This window comes from Vigna unguiculata, chromosome 2 (genome assembly GCF_004118075.2).
Source record: "Vigna unguiculata cultivar IT97K-499-35 chromosome 2, ASM411807v1, whole genome shotgun sequence".
In the NCBI taxonomy this organism is placed as follows: Eukaryota; Viridiplantae; Streptophyta; class Magnoliopsida; order Fabales; family Fabaceae; genus Vigna; species Vigna unguiculata.
This window is the reverse complement of record NC_040280.1, coordinates 32,023,837-32,043,802: the sequence shown is the minus strand read 5'-3', so window position 1 is coordinate 32,043,802 and position 19,966 is coordinate 32,023,837. Positions and strand designations below refer to the sequence as shown.

The following is a 19,966-nucleotide window of genomic DNA, read 5'->3' as shown; positions in this document are numbered from 1 at the left end:
AAAATCTTGGAAGGCTTCAAATATCTGATTTTCTAAATGTTTTACCTTTCTATTGGTATTGAATGATTGATCTGTGTTGAACAAGTTATTAGGCAATGTCAATTATTAATTAATGAGTGCTTGCTGAGTTTGATTTGAGATCTGAAAACGCCATGTGTGATCATGGCAATGTAAGGATTATCCAATCCTACTGTTCCTTGCCGGCAATAGAAAGCCTTCAAGACAAAAAGAAGAATTAGAATATATATAATTATACTTCTATTAATATTACTTAAAAGTTAAATTTTACAACTAATCTAATTATATCTGTTACAAAGTATTAATTATGTATGTCTAGATTAGTTGTAAAATTTAATATAAATAGAAGTATAACTATAATTTTGGAACAAAAATGAGTTTTTAAAACAAATATATTTTTTCTGTTTTAGTTTTTTTACCAGGAAGCCTTCTATTTAATGTACAACAGTATAGCATAACAATGTTAGGTAGAAGTTTTTTTTTTCGTGGACAAAAGTGTATGACTTTTCCTAGATGTAACGCCACCCCATGTATACGGGCCCTACTATTCGCACCGTGAATTACTATTTTGACCCCTGGCCGAAGTCATATGACATGTTTCTTCTGTATTTAGTTAAAACTAAATTTTATTGATTAAATTAAAATAACAGATTTTGTTGTTGTGTTTGTTTTAAAAAATTAAAATAATAAGTAATAATTTTTTGGGTTAATTTTTTTTTTACGAAAAAGTAACAAAAAAATCATCTTGGTAAAATTTCTTGATTTGCGAGTAAAAAAATAAATATAATATTATTTTTATTATATGGTGAAACGCATCAAATCAAATCAAATAACCTAGATCGATTAATCAACTCAAGAGAATTTGCAAAACTCAAGAGAATTTGCAAAACTCAAGTCAAATCAATCCATCAGAATATGATTTGTTTGCATTTAATTTTACCTTAAACTCTGACTGATTCAACCATAAACCTCTCAATCAGACACATATCTTATCACTCCTCAATATTGAACTCCATTAAAGAATTGAAAATGATAAATTACTCCTGTATAATTATTTACATTAAATAAACTATTTATTAAAAACAATTTTACTTTGAAAATGTTGTGCAGTTATAAAAGAAATTAAATATTATGGAAATGGTGAGTGTTTCTTATTGTACCTAACTTATTTCTGAATGTTATAATGTATTTTTTACTTTTTGAAAAAAATACTTCTGTAAAGAATTTTGTCATCTATTTCTATCCAACTGAGACAATATATTTTTTTTTTTAGAGTAACACGTGGTAAATGATGTTTTTTATGCTACCTATTTTGTTATATTTATAAATGTAGGTAATTAAAAATATATCGGGTATAAGAAGTTAGATCGAAATTATAAACAAGTGACCTCATGAAGACTAATGTCAATGTAAAAGTCTAATTCACATTAAACTCATGTTTGCAAAAAACGTAAAAAAAAAAAACTGCATGAACATTATTTTGATCATTTATATAAAAAATTTGAATCTTTAGTAATTAAATTTTGATAATTTTTTTTATAATATGAAGTGACATATTTTAAATAATTTCCTATTCTTTCATTTTTTTTTAAATTGTAAAAAAAGTTTATCAAAAATTTAGTTACGGAAATATGATTGCCCTCTCAATATAAAAAAGCTCATTTATAGTTTTATTTTCACTGATTTTACCTAAGATAGAAAAAAGGCCACTGGATAAAGAATAGGACACTATTAACAGTTTCCTGTATATAAATATTTATTCTGAGTAAGAAATCCAAGGCAGAAGCTGCTGGCATGAAACATCATTTGAACCTCCATATTCTAGAAAGGTAATTGAATTCACTCCAAGAAAACGAAAATTCTGTATATGTTTGTTGTCATTTAACTTTTGATAAATAATCGTTTTCAAATATAATTTTTAAAATATTACAAAACGATTATTATTTTGTCAAAAATAAATTATCCACACACCCTGTTCGATCTATGTCTTGCTCCTTAACCGGAGAACTACCTAATTCCTTTTGTCACTTTCAAAACTGTAGTATGTTTTTCTATGTGGCGACAACTTAAGTGTTGCTGAGGTCTTGTACGGGCAATATCTCCTTTGCGCAGCCACCACATGTATGATGAAATGCCCAACCATCTTGCTGGCCGGTATATACAATGCCTCATCATATTCTGTGCTTAAGTTTTTAGCTTATTGAATAAATCTTACAATCTGGCCACGACAAGCTGCTAAAATGAAGGTGTTTAAATGTACTTGGGTTGATTGGTTACAGTTTCGAAGATACGTCCAAATCCCCTTAGAAATGCTCCTTATGGAACTCAAATTTTGTTTGACCTTTTTCGTTGAACTCGAAGCAGAGCTTGCTTAATTCTTTCGCCAAAACCGGTGCGCCACAATAGAATACACCTGTTGCGAATTGAGGATCTCAGTACAAGATGAAAACAATGTCTATAAATTTATGCTTTATAAGGATTGCCTGACCTATTCGTCCATTGCAGTGCTTGGAACATATTTTGGAGAAAACCTTCTTCCAGTTAGGCCTAGCAAAATGAGTTCTCACCTGGTAGTAAATTTAGAGAAGCAAATCAAGGTTTAAAATTAACTTAGTCAAGACTCAAAAACAAAATCTGTACGACTCTTTTAATTTTCCTAAACTAAAACTTATGAAGTTACAGTAAACGGCAAAAATGAAAGGCTTACCCTAGTCCCAGAAACAATATCAACTCCATTTTTTGCATGGTTGAGGGCTTGCACCATAGTGATGAGGGCGGATCTGGCATCGCCTTCCTCGTATACGCTAGTTAAGTAATTGTGCATCTCAATAACACCCTGAAGTCACATTGAACATAAGCTAAATACACATATAACTTACTGAGCTGGAAACAGAGGAAATGAATACTTAGAACTCTTCAAGAGAAAGTCTAAAAATATAAATATTTATAGTAGTTAATACCCTTTGATCAAGTTCAGCAACTTCGTTCATGACCCCTTTAAACCAATCGAAAGAACCTTGTTCTCTTGTTACCCAGTAGAAATAAGAATTGGTAGTCTTAAGTGTCTTCTTCCGTTTCGGAGAAATCTTATTGAAAGACGGCGAATCTGTACTCCCAGTGCTAAGGTCTGAACCTCTACTTGAATCAGAGACCGAGTCCTGGATAGTAAGCAACCATGACGTTACTTTCATAGTACATAAAAACCTTCGGAAATTGGTCAGATTTTTTTTTTATTTGCACAGTTTTATGTGAAGAAGCATCAATAAATATTTTGTTAATGAATGCACTAAAACTCACCGCCAGCTCCTCCATTTTGACAATATTGTTGAGAAGATCTTTTAGAATGCTAATAAAAGGTGTTGCTCCAATCCCGAGACCGACAAGTAGTAGTACATCATAGTTTCTGTAGTCTTGTGCTGGCGCACCGTAAGGTCCATCTATCCTTAGCTTCGGTAAGCTGTGTCAATTATTGATACCAAGAAGATGACAGGAATCTGAGCATAAAGAATTTTTTTCTAAGGGCGAAGCTACAAGGCAAACAAAGGTGGCAGGTCCATCACGTACCATTTCTTGGTGGTTTCATCAGCCCTGAGAAGGCCGCTCTTCCCAGCTACGGGAGGCTCACAGGCAGCAGAAAATACCCTTCTGAGCTCCTGTGTCCAATCTCCCAGTTGCCGTATGTGAACACTCAGGTAGTCATCGCCAGGTGCAGAGGTAATAGAAAATGGATGCCTATCATACGTAAGTGTATTGTTAAACATCAACCAACTTAACATGAAAAGGAATCGTTAAAAAGTAAAATAGAAACAGCAAGAGGTAATAGAAAAAGGATGTCTGTCATGCGTAATTGTATTGTTAGATATCAACCAACTTAACATGAAAAAGATTCGTAAAAAAGTGAAATAGAAACAGTAAGATGTGAAAGGTGATCTCATTTCAATTCTTTTCTTTTTCGACATCCTAGAGGGGTTATCCATTTTTGTGGTTAGAATTTACATGAAGCATGAGAAGTTCAGCTACTGCAAAGTAATGTAGAAAAAAGAAAATAGCAACCTACCACTCAAATGGAGAAACAGCAGGACATTGTACAAACATGTATTGTCCACTCTTGTAACGAAATTGAGGCGGCTTCGACATTTGCAATGTCAGAACATTTCCAGTATAAATGGCAACCTACAATGATGTTTTTCACAAAAATAAGATCCGTAAGTTTGAGTTGCATCTCTTTGTTTGGCTTATTGAAAGCAGTGATGGCTCAGGTCGCTAAAGTTTTGTTTTTTTAACATTGCTTATTATTGCTGTGCTCGATTTGCCAAGAGCAATTGTAAGCAATGAAAGAAAACTAAAATGCCAAGCTCATAACAAATTTGATTATTCTTTTAGAAGCGCCTAACTATTTTCTTTTCTTCTGTTCACCTTTATAAGACGGACTGTATAGAAGCCAGAACGGAAGTATCTTAGCGTTCTTTCTCCCACATAAAGGACGATTGGAACTGCAAGATACATCCATGTCTGAAAAGAGAAATCAATGCGTTTAGTAACTAAGCAGGCTAGGAAAAAAAGGCTTTAATGATGCTTCTAAACAATTGAAATTTGATACTAAAAGGTGCATACCGTTTGAAGGTGCCATTTGCGCTCGAGGTAAAGATTTACACCATGAATGATGAGCAGGACATAGACAATGACAAATAGATGGTGTGAATACCAGAATGCATTGAAACCGGTGAGCCTATTAAACGGTTTAGGAAGCTTAATAAGATTTCTTCTGAACCATTTTGTTGCAAGAGTAAATGCTATTGCCATCAAAATCACCATCAGAATTCCAGTCACGCCCTCAACCCCCTTAATGAGGTCTCCGTAACTGGGTTTGTGATCACCAAATACACCGTCCAAATACTTCTCATACGTTTTATGAGACGAATTTACAAGTTTCGGGAAATCACAAGCAAGGTGATTCCCGGCATGAAGTATCACTCCAATCACTACTGCTGCAGCAATTGTCTGCAAACATCCATAACATAACATTACATCCACTAAGTTTAATATATTCAACTTGTTTTCTGGTGGTGCTGTGTGGGGCGTACCTTATGAAAGTTGATGTTATCATCGAAAGGTGCAATGTAAGACAACTTGGTGGACCTAAGCCACGTTATGGTATTTCTGCAGACGGGAAAGAGTATAAGTGCCATGTTGAACTTGAGTGTTTCAGCAGCACCTTTGGCCGCGAGGAGACAGTAACCCATGACATGATAAGCATTTTTTCGCTTGTACTCGATGAACTTCCACGTAAACAGCCCAATCATCACTGAAACCCACAATGCTAGAACCCAAAGCCTCTTCCAATTTTCTTGCAAATAGTAGACCATCCTGCGGCTCATCCTACGTATCGGGCTTCTTGACCTTATTCCTTGTAGGTTCTGACTCAAAACTTGACTGGTGTAGCTTAGTGCTTGGCTGTAGTTCAGATACGTATCCTTTTGTAACAGAAGCGTCTCCAATTGCCATAGCTGCGCCAACACAACCACCATTAAAATCTCGCAAAAGAGTTTGAAGTCCTATACTAAAACACTTTCCAAATTTTCGACCTTCATTATTGAAGATTCCATTATTTCCTACACATAGAACGAAAAAGCAGCACATGCACATACGAGTATAAGGTATAGCTGCTCTTGCCAAATCAGTGAGATTCTATCACTTTTTCAGGCAACAAATTTTTGCATCCACGTTATATTCAGTATCTTATTGTAGCAATATTTTTTTTTTGTATAAAAACAAAAATTTACCTTTTTAATAAGTTACTCCTAAAAATGGACTGTGAAATAATGCATTTGATGTCAAAAACAGATTATGACTGAGGATATATGAACATTAGAACATATATAAACATCACTCAACACAACTCTTAAAAACTACGTTTTAAAAGCATTTGCATTCTAAATTCTTATTTGTGCTCTACTTTTTGACATCAAATATGATTTTCCTATGAGTAAGAAGAAATTTTGCAATTAAATTGATTTATGAATAAAATAATTTTATATTATTAATTGATAAAAGGTATTGTTACTGTGTCTTTTAAAATGGTTATTATAAAACTCAACCAACTTTTTGATTGGATGTCCACATAAAATTGTTTTAGACTATATACTTCTTTTTTTTCATTTTAACTCTCGCTAGCGTTAAGTTATATGATGACATTTTAAAATATTCAATTTATTAAAAAATTACATATTCTATTTCATCACTATAACTTTGGATGACTAATCTAAATAAATATAAATTTATAGTTTTTATATACTATCTTCGATTTCATTTTATAACAAATAAATGGTAGCTGCTTATAGAAAAATAGCCGAAAAGCGTATTAAATAAGTTAAAAATGTGTCCTATGCTCTAACCGCATGAAAAAACAGTTCAGCTGACTAATGCATATATTCTAAAAGTTTTATATTGGTTAAACAGATTAATATGGTCACCACAATATATAAATAAGTAATTGAGTCAACTAGAATGCGTTCGTCACTATGCACGTACTGTGATTGAATCGTTACTTCAATTCAATTACTTATGTAATCTTGTCCTCTAGGACACCTATAATTAATTATAGCGTGTAATTTGCTAACTAATTTCACCCAACTTTGGACTTTATATAAAGGAGCAGAGCTGGTCATGCATTGACTTGATTAACAAGAATGAATAAACCTAATTAACAAACGGAACAAATTGAGTTGTCGTTTTCTCTATAACACATGGCATAAAATATTACCAACATTGAACACATTCTGAAGTGTTTTCATTAAAATACTTAAAAGAGTAGATAATAACTTTTATATAACTAATAAATTAAATTAAAAATTAACAATGAAACCAAATTAACCATGGACTAAATTAAGGTTAATCTCAACCACGCACCCATATTTTCTTCTTTGACATACTCAATATATCGTGGAATTAGACATATGCATGTTTTCTTGATAAATTCAGATGTTATGGTTTGTAGAGAATTCAAACCTCAATGTAGCCAAGTCTTTCAGGGTCTAACTCTTCCATGATCAGAGCTGCGTATTCTTCGGCTTGCTCTTTTAATCTGGATAACTTATTTGCTGAAGCGCTTAGCATAATGATCTGAGAAATGAAATATAACCGTCTGTTTAATACAAGTTTTAAGTTTACACATAGACATCATTTAAATTCAATATAAACACTTTTCAAAAAATTATAAATTTTTGTGAGTAGCAACAAATTCATCAGGTTCAGTAGTAAAATGGAGCAAAGATTTGATTCTTTGCTTGGAAAAAAAAGTAATATATATCATTATTATTTTAAATATATTATCGTTAAGAATTGGGGGAGTCAAAATAATATATACTAAAATTTTTTGAACTCATTAATCATTCATTTGAGAATTTTGTTTAACATTTAACGTAAAATTATATTCTTAATACTCAATTTGAGAATACCAACTTGTACCACAAATTTGAGAATGTTAATTTAAGTTATTAAAATGTAAAAATATTTAACTAAATACTAGTAAGTGGTATATACTGACGCCTGTAAATTGGTGAGATTAAAAAAATAGACTCAATCGGTTTAATTTACAAAAAAAGCACGGAATCATTGGGATGAAAACAACTATTTGATGGTTTGACCGATGTTGGTATTTCTATGGCGTGCATGTTTGGACCAGCTACAAAAAAAAGAAGGTAAATGTCCATCCTACCCCCACCAACCGCAATGAAAGCGTCAACTTTATAAATTCCAAGAAATTTGTTTAATCAACAAAGTGGGAGTGGCATCTATGTGAGCAAAAGCCAGAAATTCATTGGCCTTAGAAAGGAAATTATTTGTGTATAATTAAATTTGATATATTTTTACAACCATTAGAAAAAATAGAAAAGAAAAAGTGTGAGAGATAAATGATAAAATATATAATTATTAATTATTATACGAATAATATGACTTAACTTTCATTGAATAGCACCTAACAGTACGCTTATTGCTTTGGAACAATAGAAAACGTCCGGAAGATCAATTTATTAAAACACATATTTAAACGTTAACTAATAAAATAAAATTTTTATTTTATTTATTTAATAAATATAGTCTTCATCCATAACAAGAATATTTTTATTTGGTGTCGTAATGCGCGACATTACAATGCACGACATTACATGTGTTTTTACTACTTGTAAATAATAATCAGCTTCAACTGATTCTAGTTATTGTTATGGTTAATTATTAAAATTCAACTTGACAATATATGAGTCTATATTTTTTACTGACTTTTTTGGTACTATCCTCTGGTGAATATTAAAAGTGAATATTAAAAATACATTATGTTAGTATTTTAAATATTGTTTTAATATATTTTAAAACAGTAGAATTAGTAATAATTAGTGTATTATGAAAATACAGTATAGGAACAACACTAAAAAATCAATAAAAAATCCAAATTTGCTAACATACGTATAGGCTATAGAACAACATAGCACAAGTGCCTTTTGAATAAAAATAAAATAGTTAATTAAATATTTTCATTATAATAAAAGTAGAAAATGGACGTGTTTTTCTCTCTCATAAATTATTACCAAAAGAAGAGCACACACGAAGCCTAAGATTAAAAAAAAACTAAAATTCAATTTTTAAAATAAAAACAAACAACACATGTCAAACTTATACAATTAAATATACGACTGCAGTTAATAGTGTTAATTAAGTGTACGTGGGAAGAAATTAATTAACCATGTTCTAACTAAGTATGTCAAGTTCCTTACTCTTTCTTTTGAAGTTGTTGATCACGCTTCCACTTACAAAAATTGTTGGTTATGAGTTACGCTAGCTTCAACTATTTAAAACCCTATAGAAAAATAGTATTCACATGGCTATGCATAAAAAAGTCTTAAATATATTGAAAAATTAATTCAGTAGACAAAGGAGAAAACAATTCAAATGTCATAGGTGCACAGATGTATATCTGTTGATGAGACATGGAATGAAATTTCGGACAGAAATGTACCTCTTTCACTTCTTCTTCGGTGATTCTACCATCTTCGTTCTTGTCCACCCTATGAAGGTGATTAGGATTTTAATTAGACAGGGAGGAAAAATAAATATTTGCAGGAGTTTTTCTATCGGATACAAATACGTAAAGTAAAAAACTTAAATATAGATTTAACTCTATCGCAATTTAAATGTTTCATAAACTCAGTTCATTTGAAGTTTAATTTATTTAATTAATTATTTTCGCTTTAGTATAAAATTCTACGTTTAAATTCTGAGCGATTAAAAACGTAAAAAAAAGGACTAACACGCTACTTCTTCATGCCGCAGTTCTTTTCATAAAATTGAGAAATCCTTAATTACTAAAGCAAATAACGAAGATTTTTAAGAAGAGTGGTGTTTATTAAAATAAAAAGATAGGAAAAAAATTAAGTGAGAAATTACTTTTAACTAACTTTGTTATTTTTCAAAAAATATTATTTAGTCAATCAAAGCTTACATATCAAAGAAAATCTGGAGCCGTGAATCAAAGCTTTGATCGGTAATTTGCGACCAGAATTCGCTAAGTTCGTCTCTGCTGATCTTTTCAACCCTGAGTCTTCGTCTGCGACCCAGAGCATCGAACAGTTCCAGTGCGAACTCCTTAGAGTCCTTCATTCCTTCAACAAATAGAAAAAACTCTTGAACCAAAAGCGTAAACAAAGGAGTGAAAATGCAAACACGTGCAACGGAATACTCTGAATTGAAATTTGAAAATAAGTCGAACCTATGCATTGCGCAAAATCAGTGCGGTAGAGAAAACCGTCTCTAGCAAGACTATCGAAATTGCTTTGCACCTCGTTCCAGGCATCAACGCCGTTAGATTTACTGCTAATGAATTTCAGTCCACGGAGCGCTTTCTTCGTACCGGAGCGGTTGCGCTCAAGCTGAGCGCGCTGCTTCCTAAGATCTCGCGGCACGAACGCCGTTTCAGATCCTCCCTGGCCCCACGAAAACCGCCGCAGCTCCGCCTTGAGCTCCTGCGAGAACTGCCTCGCCTTCGCAACCGCCTCGGTCTTAAGCTCCTGCGAGAACTGCCGCCACCGGCTGGGAGAGCTCCTCCTGATCGATGGCGACCATGCGGAGGACACCGGAGTTTCAGTACCGCTTGCGGCATAACCTTCGTCGACGTTAACGACAGCCACCGGCTCAACGCCGCGGAGAACGACGGTGTGATCGTATTGAACGTCAAGAGTGACCTCGACGTACTCGTCGGCGACGGAGTAGGACTCTGTTCCTGGCGACGTCCCTGCGCTGACGAATGCAATATCCGGCACCGTATCAGACGCCCAGCGGCGTTCGTGCTTTGGAGAAACGTTCATGATGACTGAAAACAGAACAATGTATAGTTGTAGTTTAGGTACAGGTATCGTTTCTAATGCGATATTATAGAGATATTTTAATTTAACGAGATATTAGTTTGTTATATAATAAGGTGCGGGGGAAGGTATTGGGAGGAGTTTGGTTGGGTATGGGAAAGGAGAGAAGAGAGTAGAGTTTAGGAAAGAAGAAGGAGAATGAGAATGTGGCAAGAAAAAGACAATAACGTGTGCAGAGCTCTTGATAGAAGGAAACAAAATAGTTTGACCAAAGAAAAGGACAATGGCTTTGCTTTTGCAGTATAAACCAAAAGAAGGCAGGCACTGTTGTTACACTTAGAAAGAACAGAGATTACGTGGAATAGTGATAATTGTAATCTATAATATCCATAAATGGAGGGCGTGGTTTTATAAAATAGAGAAATGTGTTAGGAGTGTAATTGTGCAGGTTAGACGATGGTGTTTTCTTGTTCTTGTATACTTTTGCATAAAACTGGAGGAAGTGGTGGAAACAGAGGGTGAGAGAGAGTGGTGGGGCCGGGGAAGGAAAGCGAAGCTTAAAACTTTAATGGTAGTGGGACCCAGGATACCAGAGTCTTCGAAGTCCACGACGGGACGGATGGCCGAGTGAACTCCACTCACGGTTGTCGCCATCAATTCATTTGTTTCTTTAAATCATATTTTTTTTCTAAAGAAAATAATTTATTTTTGAAGAAGTCAGAAGGACTAAAGCATCACGTGTACATGTGTTTTATCTTTTTAGAATTAAATATATTTTTATTTCTTAGATAATTTTTCGTCAAAACTTTAAATTAAAGTTTAATTATGTCTTTGTTCTACATTTTAGAATCGAATTTGATATTAAAAATTTTAAAAGTCTCAAAATAATTCTATTTTTGTTAAAACATTTCAAGTTTACTCTTTATTTAAGTCTGGGTCGACGTCATGTCTCAGTTTCTTGATTTTTTTTATTTTTATTTTTATTTTATTTTTGAACTTTAACAAAAATAAAAATTTTGTTACATGTCAATCTGTTGTCATGCCACATGGTAATATGACAAAGTGATGTAGCAGTGACAATGACACATGTCACTTATATCATTTCCAAAATCTCAATTTGGTCCCTTTATTTTAATTTTTGTTTTAATTTAGTCACAATTTTTGTAAAAAATTGTAATTTTGTCTCTTTCCAAATTGAAATCAAATTTAATTTCTATATAAATGTACACAAATATTTCTATCAAAATTGATATTTCAAGTAAATATTTTTAACCAGATTAAGTTCATTTAATTAATATTTTACATTGAACTTTATTTAAAATTGTTTTAAAGTTATTAATAGAAAAAAAAAATCATAAATTAACGAGTTCACGTAAGAATAAAAAACATATAAATTTAAAATTTAAAAACAATTTGAAGTAAAGTTGAATGTGAAATACAATTTTAAATAAACTTAGTTATGTTAAAAATATATAATAAAAATATTAATTTGAATAAAAATATCAAATTTAATAAAAATATTTGTATAACATTTATATAAAAATTAATTTTTCTTTTAATTTGGAGAGGGACAAAATTGGATTATTTTTATAAAAATAAGGACTAAATTGAGACAAAAATTAGAACACAAGGACCAAATTGAGACTAAGAAGATAACACCTGGTATGATACTGACACACCTGGCATTATCACTACCACATTACTCTGTCATTGCCACGTGACATGACGACAACTTGACACATGGCAAAATTTTTATTTTTTAAAAATATTCAAAATCAAAAATCAAAAAAATATAAATATAAAATCGAGTAACAAACACATGGTACCCTATCTAACGGCGTCAACCCATACTTAACATAAAGGACAAACTTGAGACGTTTTAACAAAAAATGAGACCATTTTGAGACTTTTAAAAATTTGAATACCAAATTGAGATTTTGACTTCAAAATAGGAACCAAAGACACAATTAAACCTTAAATTAATTAAGTTTTCTCAACTTTAAAAATTTAGTATTTAGCTTTTTTTAATTAATTTTTTTCAAATTTATTTAACATTTTAAATGTATTTTATAACAATATTTGAGTTATTTGTATCGTCTAACTCATTTTCACTTTTATGTTAATAGAAAAAAATGGTTTAAAACATTAAATCAACTTAATAATTTTTATTAAAATAATTAAATTCATCCATCGATGAAAAATTAAATTAATTTAAAATTTCGAAAAGTTAAATTAATTTAAAATTTCAAAGTTAGATTAATTCTAATTTTTAATATTTAACATTTTTTTAATACATTTTTTTCGGTTCAGATGTTAATCTCGAGTGAAATTGTAGCTTCATTTTAGGTTTAGTATTGTCTCCATATGTTTTAAATTTTGTTCATACCTTCTTCCAAGATTCTGGGGCATACCGGATAAGAATAGGGGATTCATTTGGCTTTATGAGATGCCTTTTATCCATCAGTTCACAAATTAATAATACTTTTCGTTTTGTATGTCATCTTGAGTTTTAGGCTCTCTTTATTTTATTTGAACAGACAGTAACAAAGCACAGATTTATAAAGATAGATGAAAAAAAATTTCCCTGTTCTTATTAAATGAGTCAAGTAAAACAGTAGAGATAAATGAGTCAAGCGGAACAACAGAGATGGATTTGCGCGATGCTTAATAAAATCCATTCACTCATATATGAGTGGATTTAAAAAAATATAAACTCATTTTACTTTTATGTCCATTTTATATTATATATAAAATAATATGTATAATAATATGTATAATTAATTAATAATAATAAAAATATATATAAATATTTATAATAATTAATGATAATTACTATATTGTTAAATTTTAATATTTTTAATTTATTTAATAATCATTTTATTTTATTTTTATCTTCAAGGATATTTTAGTAATTTTCAAATTTTTATTTATTAAAACTTTTTTTTAATTTATTACATCAATCAAATCACTCACTAACTTTTTTAAAATTCATTTTCAAATCCACTCTTTTTATTCTCTAAATTCACTGAAAAAAACACACATATTCATCCATTCAAATCAACACCAATTCATCTTCATATTCTCTCTTAAATCTATCATACAAAGTGAACAAAGCCTTAAGTTTTTTCAATAAATTAATTCATCAGTTTCTCAAACCGAAAAAAGTGCAAGTCAATATAAAATTATAAATATGCAACACTCTTAACTTTTACTACAGAATAACGAGTATTTTTTTTAAAAATCCGGAGTTTGATTATATTTTATCTTGTTTGTTGTTGATGAAACATTAGCATAACTGGAAAATAACATGTTAACAAAGTTTTCTTTTACAAACTTTGATAAATTACCGATTTAGATAAAAAATAATTACTTTATTTAAAAAAAAAATTAAATATATTTTAATTCTATTTAGAGAAAGTTTGTCAACTTTGTAAACAAAAAATTATAAAAAAAAAAGATAGTTTTCCTTTGATTTGAGGCTGCGGAGCTAATTTTGAGGCAGTCAAATCGCCTATTTTACGCAGCACACTTGAATTTGCAAACAAATAATTTGAGTAGTCTGAAATTGTGATTTTTTTTTTTGAGTTTTATTGTAATAATGTTGTAGTAAAGCTAGATAAACAAATCAATGCAGCCTTGATAACTGTATGAAGAGAGATATTTAAGCTTTCTTGAAATTATGAAATATGCCTTTCATTGAATAAAGTTGGATTGGTTTAAGAGCTATGATGAGTTAACAATTTGTTTTTTAACAAATTTTTACAAAAAATATTATTTTATTTTAATTAAAAAATAAAAAATTATTCTATATTATATATATAAATATATATATATATATATATATATATATATATATATATATATATATATATATATATATATATATATGGACTAGTTTCTTCTAGAACCTTCTCTTGTGTGATGAGTCTAAAAGTTGAGAAAGAGTTATTGCTTATATATTTCAAAACAAACAATTAACGATGTCTTCACATTTATCTGACATCCTTAATGATCGAGATAATGTTAAATAATTTTCACTTACTTTTTAATTATTGAAAAAAAGAAATGGAAAAAAAAAAGAAAGAAAGTGGGATTAGGGTACGAGTGAGATTGTTCTAGAAGATCATTACGTATATTAGCGGAAGATATGAGGAAGCCATCGCTAACCTCCAAGTTTCAAGTCAATTGCTCACCAACTCCTATCCTCAACAACAATTGCTTATAGGCATAAATAAACCTATTATATAACATTCTTAATTTTTGTGATTCACATCTCCATTTTCCCCGAAAATATTATTCTATTTAGTATTCAGAAACGTCTTTCACAAGAATATTAAAACCAATCGAAATCCACACAACAAAACCGCAACTAATATTTTTTTTTATTCATTTATTTGGTATTGAAAATCGTGGCTGATAATTAGTGTTGCCAGTTGTTGCCTTGATGCCTATCACACCATTTCGTTGTTTGATTTATTTAGAGGGAAAAAAAAAGAAAGAATTAGTCAATAAGAAAGATGTTTAATTGTTTATTATAATGGAATGTAAGAAGTCAAAAGAAAGTGTTTTAAAAATTATATAATAGGATTGATTGGATAAGAAAGAAATACAAAGATGAAATAGGGATGTAAGTTTTATTATTTTCTAAATTTGTTTCCGTAAATGTGAACATCATAGTCCATTTTCTAGTCCCAATGAAATATATTTAAGTTTTAAAATTTAAAATAATTTTTTTATAATACTATGCGCTATCATATGTGTATGCATTAATATTTATTAAAATAAAATTAAATATATCAGATAAAAAAATAAATATTGATAAATAAAGAATAAGAGAAAAAGCAAAGCATATGATTTTATAAAAGATTTATAAAAATAACGGTCAATTTTTAAAAATTTAATAAATTATTATATTTAAAAAATAAAATTGATATTTTGAAAAGTGGACACAAAAAGAGATATCTCATTTATATATTGTTATAAATTCAATTACATAAAAATTAGTTACAACATGAATAAGTGGTTGGACAAAACTACCTGGTGCTTTCTATACATCCTTATTGTAAAATCAATTATAGTTTTATTATTTATTATCTCTTTTATTGATTTCAATAATCAAAAAATATAAATTTCTTTGACGAGTTGGATTTCAAGGAGAAATTCATTGTAACTTGTAAGAGTTATCTTGGAGAAAATAGTTTGAAATAAATTTAAATGATTGAGTATTGTTGAAAAACTGTGTCACGCTATAATATAAGTATGGAATACAATTATTATGTCCATATCAGAAACAGTTATTGGCGTGACCAAACTAGCATTGAGCATTTCGTAACTGTATCTTTGCATAAACATCAGATTTGTGATTGGATTTGATTAGTATCATTCGAAATAAAATGACTCTCATACGTAAAACAACCATATTTGGAAGATAATTAATTATATTTAAATGTTCATTGTTTGTTGAATTTTCTTGGATAATTGGGAGTACATAAAATCTTGGTTAGGTAGTTACGTAGCATCTGTAAACGTAAGTCTGAATCAACACCGACCTTTATTATTGTTTTTTAAATTCTTAGGTAATATTATTTTCTAAAAAAATTTTGTTTTGCACGTAACAAATTCGATTAAATTAATAGAAATATTTACTTTTAGAAATGACATGAAATTACAATAGAAATATCTACAAGAAACTTAAACTAAATATTTTTGCGAACCCAAAATTCATATAACAGTTACCAATTTTTATTGTCACAAAAAACTACATTAAAAAGAAAAAGATAACAGAGCCGAAAGTTGGTTTCTTTAATAAGAATCAGGCTATTACTTTCTGCACCCTCCACAATACTCAAAAAGACTTAAACACCCTTAATCATTGTACCATACCTCACCACCGCTTACACCAGTCACTGCGCCGCTGCTGTTGCTGCAAAGAAACAAGAGACAGAGAACGCTACACAAGAAAAAGAGTGAAAAAAAAAAAAAAAACTCATTTTGAAATATTTGTTTGAAACGTATTCCGTATATTTTGAAAAGCTTTTTCCAAAACATATTTCATGAGTATTGAAAAACTCATTTCGGAAACATTTCATGAGTTTCTAAAATTTATTTAAAAAAATTTCATTCTGCAAAATTAAAATTTACTTCAAAACACATTTTATATGTTTCAGAAATTTTATTCCAGAAATTATGTTTTGAAAATTGTTCCGTAAATCTGAAAATTCTTTTTTGGAAAGCTTTCAGAGTATTTAATCTGAAAGTCACTTATTTAGAAAGTTTGTGGAGGTGAACGAAGAAATTGAGGGGTGAAGGAAGTAAAAGCCTAACAATCATATTGCCCGTATGATGTATTTGGTCTGAATTTTTAGCCCACACTTATAGAATTGTTTATACCGTGTAATTAATCTGAAACACGAGTTACTTTCTAAGTAAATGACTTATGATATCACATTAATATGATCGTACTTATATTTGTAACTCAAATTAAATCAATTACATTATAATTAATCGTTTAAATCAATTATGATATAAATTGTTTCAATTGAAATTGATTTTTTTACTGTACAGATTATCTCTTTAATTAATAATTGAAATGATTTATTTCACACTCGCAATTTCATATTTTCTTATATCAAATTAAAAATTAAAAAAATTGATGACATAATAATTAGGTTATTATTATGAATTGATAATAATCACATAGTTGAAAAGGCTAATTAGTCCTGGCGCACGTGGTTGACGTTTAGAAGGAGTATTATGGAATATTGGGTGTAATCTTTTCCAAACTTGGAAGCGATTGATATCTATGCGGGACCCACTAAGATCACTATCGTTGCAAAAGAATGAGGGACACGCGTCCTTCATGCATAATCCAAAAAATAATAATCTCTGTTTCATTAAAAAATAATTTTCCTTTATCAAATCTCATTCATCCCTACCTTAATTGTTTGCTTCACAAGGGAAGAGAGAAAATAAAACTTGTGAGAGTAAATCAAATTTAGATGGGTTTATTAATGAAATTCATGTATAAAACAGAAAAAAAAAATTAAATTAATTGAGGAATACAAAACTTATTTTACAAGATTAAAATTCTTGTTAGCCATGCAAAAGCAAAATGATTATGTTAGTTGCAACAAAACGATGTAGTTGAAGTTTGGTTTATACATTAGTTTAGTTTACATGCTCTAATGCTCAAAAGAAGAAGAAAAAAAATAGTATTAATTTTTAGAAGTGAAATTTAAATTTAATTTAACAAAATTAGCTTGTAAGACAATATTTGTATTACTGTATATTTGTGTTATTTATAGTCGATATGATATCTTCGTCACATAATATTTGAGACATATATATTTTAAATGTGAGACTAAATATCATTAGTAGTCTGATAAATTTAAACTTAACTCAATCTCATAAAAATGGTCTGTCAAGTAAAATTGTATATACTTATATGGTATGAATTCTGTCTTTAGTAAATATAAAATTTTTAATATTAATGATTTGGAAGAAAAGAGTATTATGTTCAATTTTATGATAACAAAAATGCGCAATTGTAATTTTACGGTATTCCAATAGGTTAAACGTCCCATGTAATTTAAATGATTAGTTAATACATTTTTTTTTCCTATCTAAGTGTTTAAGTTTTGAAGCAAAGAATCTAAAAATATCGGGTTGGTTGAATTGTCTTGGTTGAAAAGCAAGTATTCAAATTGGAAAGCATTTGATGAGAAAGAGAGTGGTGAGACATAAAAGCGTAAGGAAAGCACCAAATATGGTCACCAATCGAATCGTAACCAAATTCAGCACGGGTCGGTTTGAAAGCTCTTTCTCTTCTTCTCTTCAACCACACAAAACACCAAAGCCGTGTTTCAACTTTCGACTCACTGACCAAAGAAACGCACACAATCATAATCATGTCTGCCACACCATTACATTTCCTATCACTATCTACACATTTAATTTTCCCAATTAATTATCCATTATCAATGCTATTATTAATAACTACTAATCTTTAGAAGAAGTATTACAAAGACAATTAAGGAAAACGAGATTGTGATGGTTTTAAGCAAAATAATTAGTTTACCAATGGCTTTTTCAAATTTTAAAGCTTGATGAACTTTACAAAATTCAATTCATGCACAAACGACACTAAAGAAAATTAGGTTTATATTTATATGAACCCCTCAGGCTTTTTGGTCAAAGCAATTAGTGTCCTACGTTTTTAGGTTACTGTAGCACACACCATGTGACTAAAAGCAATTTTCAGCTGCTTGACCTATTGAAAGGCTACACCAATGGCTGGTAGGCCATTTCTACTTTCTCATCTGTTCTACCCACTTCATTATTATTGTCCTTCTTTTATTTACTCAACCCTCTCCTGTTTATTTTATATAAAATTAATTAAAAATACTTAAAAAATTATCAGCAAAAATATGAATAAATTGAATGAAACAAATTACTTAAAATATTCTAACCCTTTTATAAAAAGATTTACAAGATATCTACAAAAATTTTACACATTTTAAAAATATTTATGGTAACAAAGTGTTGAAGAAGAAACGGATCTCCATACTTTTTAAAAGAGAAACGGATACACTAAATACTTTAGTTTTGGGATCTCCATACTTTTTTTTGCTACAAAAATATAATTTGGATTAACTTTTTTATTAAATTTATTTTTTTCAATTAGTTGTTAGTGTACTACGTGAAATATTTTTTCTAGAAAACATTAGAAATATCCAATTGAAAGAAAACGAATTTTGATTCCGAAGATTATATGTATATTTTATTCAAGTTGTAATAATAAGTATTGTTCTTTTCCGTGACCAATGAGAAATTTTGTTTGAGCACTCTCTTTAGTCACAGTGTTAGAATGTCCATAATTAGTTTTTGTTTACTTTTTTTTCTTTCATTTTCTTAAGAATGTCTATGTAAAGACGTAACTGAGAAAATAAGAAGCCAAAATCTTGAAAAAGAATCTAAATAGATTAGTTCTGGAATGGTTCTAGATCTTTGCTGCAAACAAGGCCACGTGTCACCTTCCGCAACATGTGTTAGTGTTACTTAAACAATTTCAACGTCAATACTTTTCTTCTTAGAAACACTTCAATACCCATCGATGTCTTAAAAGGGCTGCTTTTAAAAATCTTCTCCAAATCTCACATGTTCCAAACCAGATTTTGAAGTAATAAAATATTTATTCAAATGCAAAATAGAAAATTGTTACACTACCAAATAGACGCAACTATTTTTCACTTTCTGGTCCCTACTAATAAAATTCAACCTTTTGTTATATCATAGCTAGAGAAAATATCTAATTATTTGTTTTCTTTTTCAACACCATCCTTGTCGTGAATAATTTTCTTTCTTTCCCAACTGTTAATGTTTTTTTTTTTCAGAACTAAAAATTAACTTAAACTAGATGAAATCTGTTAGTTTAGTTAATATTACATGTACTGTTTCCGTATAAGTCAATAATTTTCCGCGCTATTATTTAATGAAATGTCGGCAAAAGGCTCACAAAAAAGAAGAAGAAAGTAATAAGAAAGTGGGTTTAAAAATGACATGTCAACGTCGTGGCCCTATATAATAATACGCGC

The 19,966-nt window shown here is 29.8% G+C and overlaps 1 protein-coding gene across 1 annotated transcript; it reads right to left on the bottom strand.

Moving 5' to 3' along the window:
- Positions 1-1,839: 1,839 nt before the first annotated feature.
- On the bottom strand, positions 1,840-10,784 carry LOC114168957 (respiratory burst oxidase homolog protein A-like). Its single transcript, XM_028053960.1, has 14 exons — positions 9,782-10,784; positions 9,515-9,674; positions 9,032-9,080; positions 7,027-7,140; positions 5,103-5,525; positions 4,633-5,019; positions 4,435-4,530; positions 4,076-4,191; positions 3,583-3,750; positions 3,316-3,475; positions 2,979-3,176; positions 2,726-2,854; positions 2,507-2,585; positions 1,840-2,431 (listed from the first exon to the last, which is right to left on the bottom strand). The coding sequence occupies exons 1-14, from the start codon at positions 10,374-10,376 to the stop codon at positions 2,322-2,324; spliced, it is 2,784 nt and encodes a 927-aa protein (XP_027909761.1). The 5' UTR covers positions 10,377-10,784; the 3' UTR covers positions 1,840-2,321.
- Between the last annotated feature and the right edge of the window lie 9,182 nt (positions 10,785-19,966).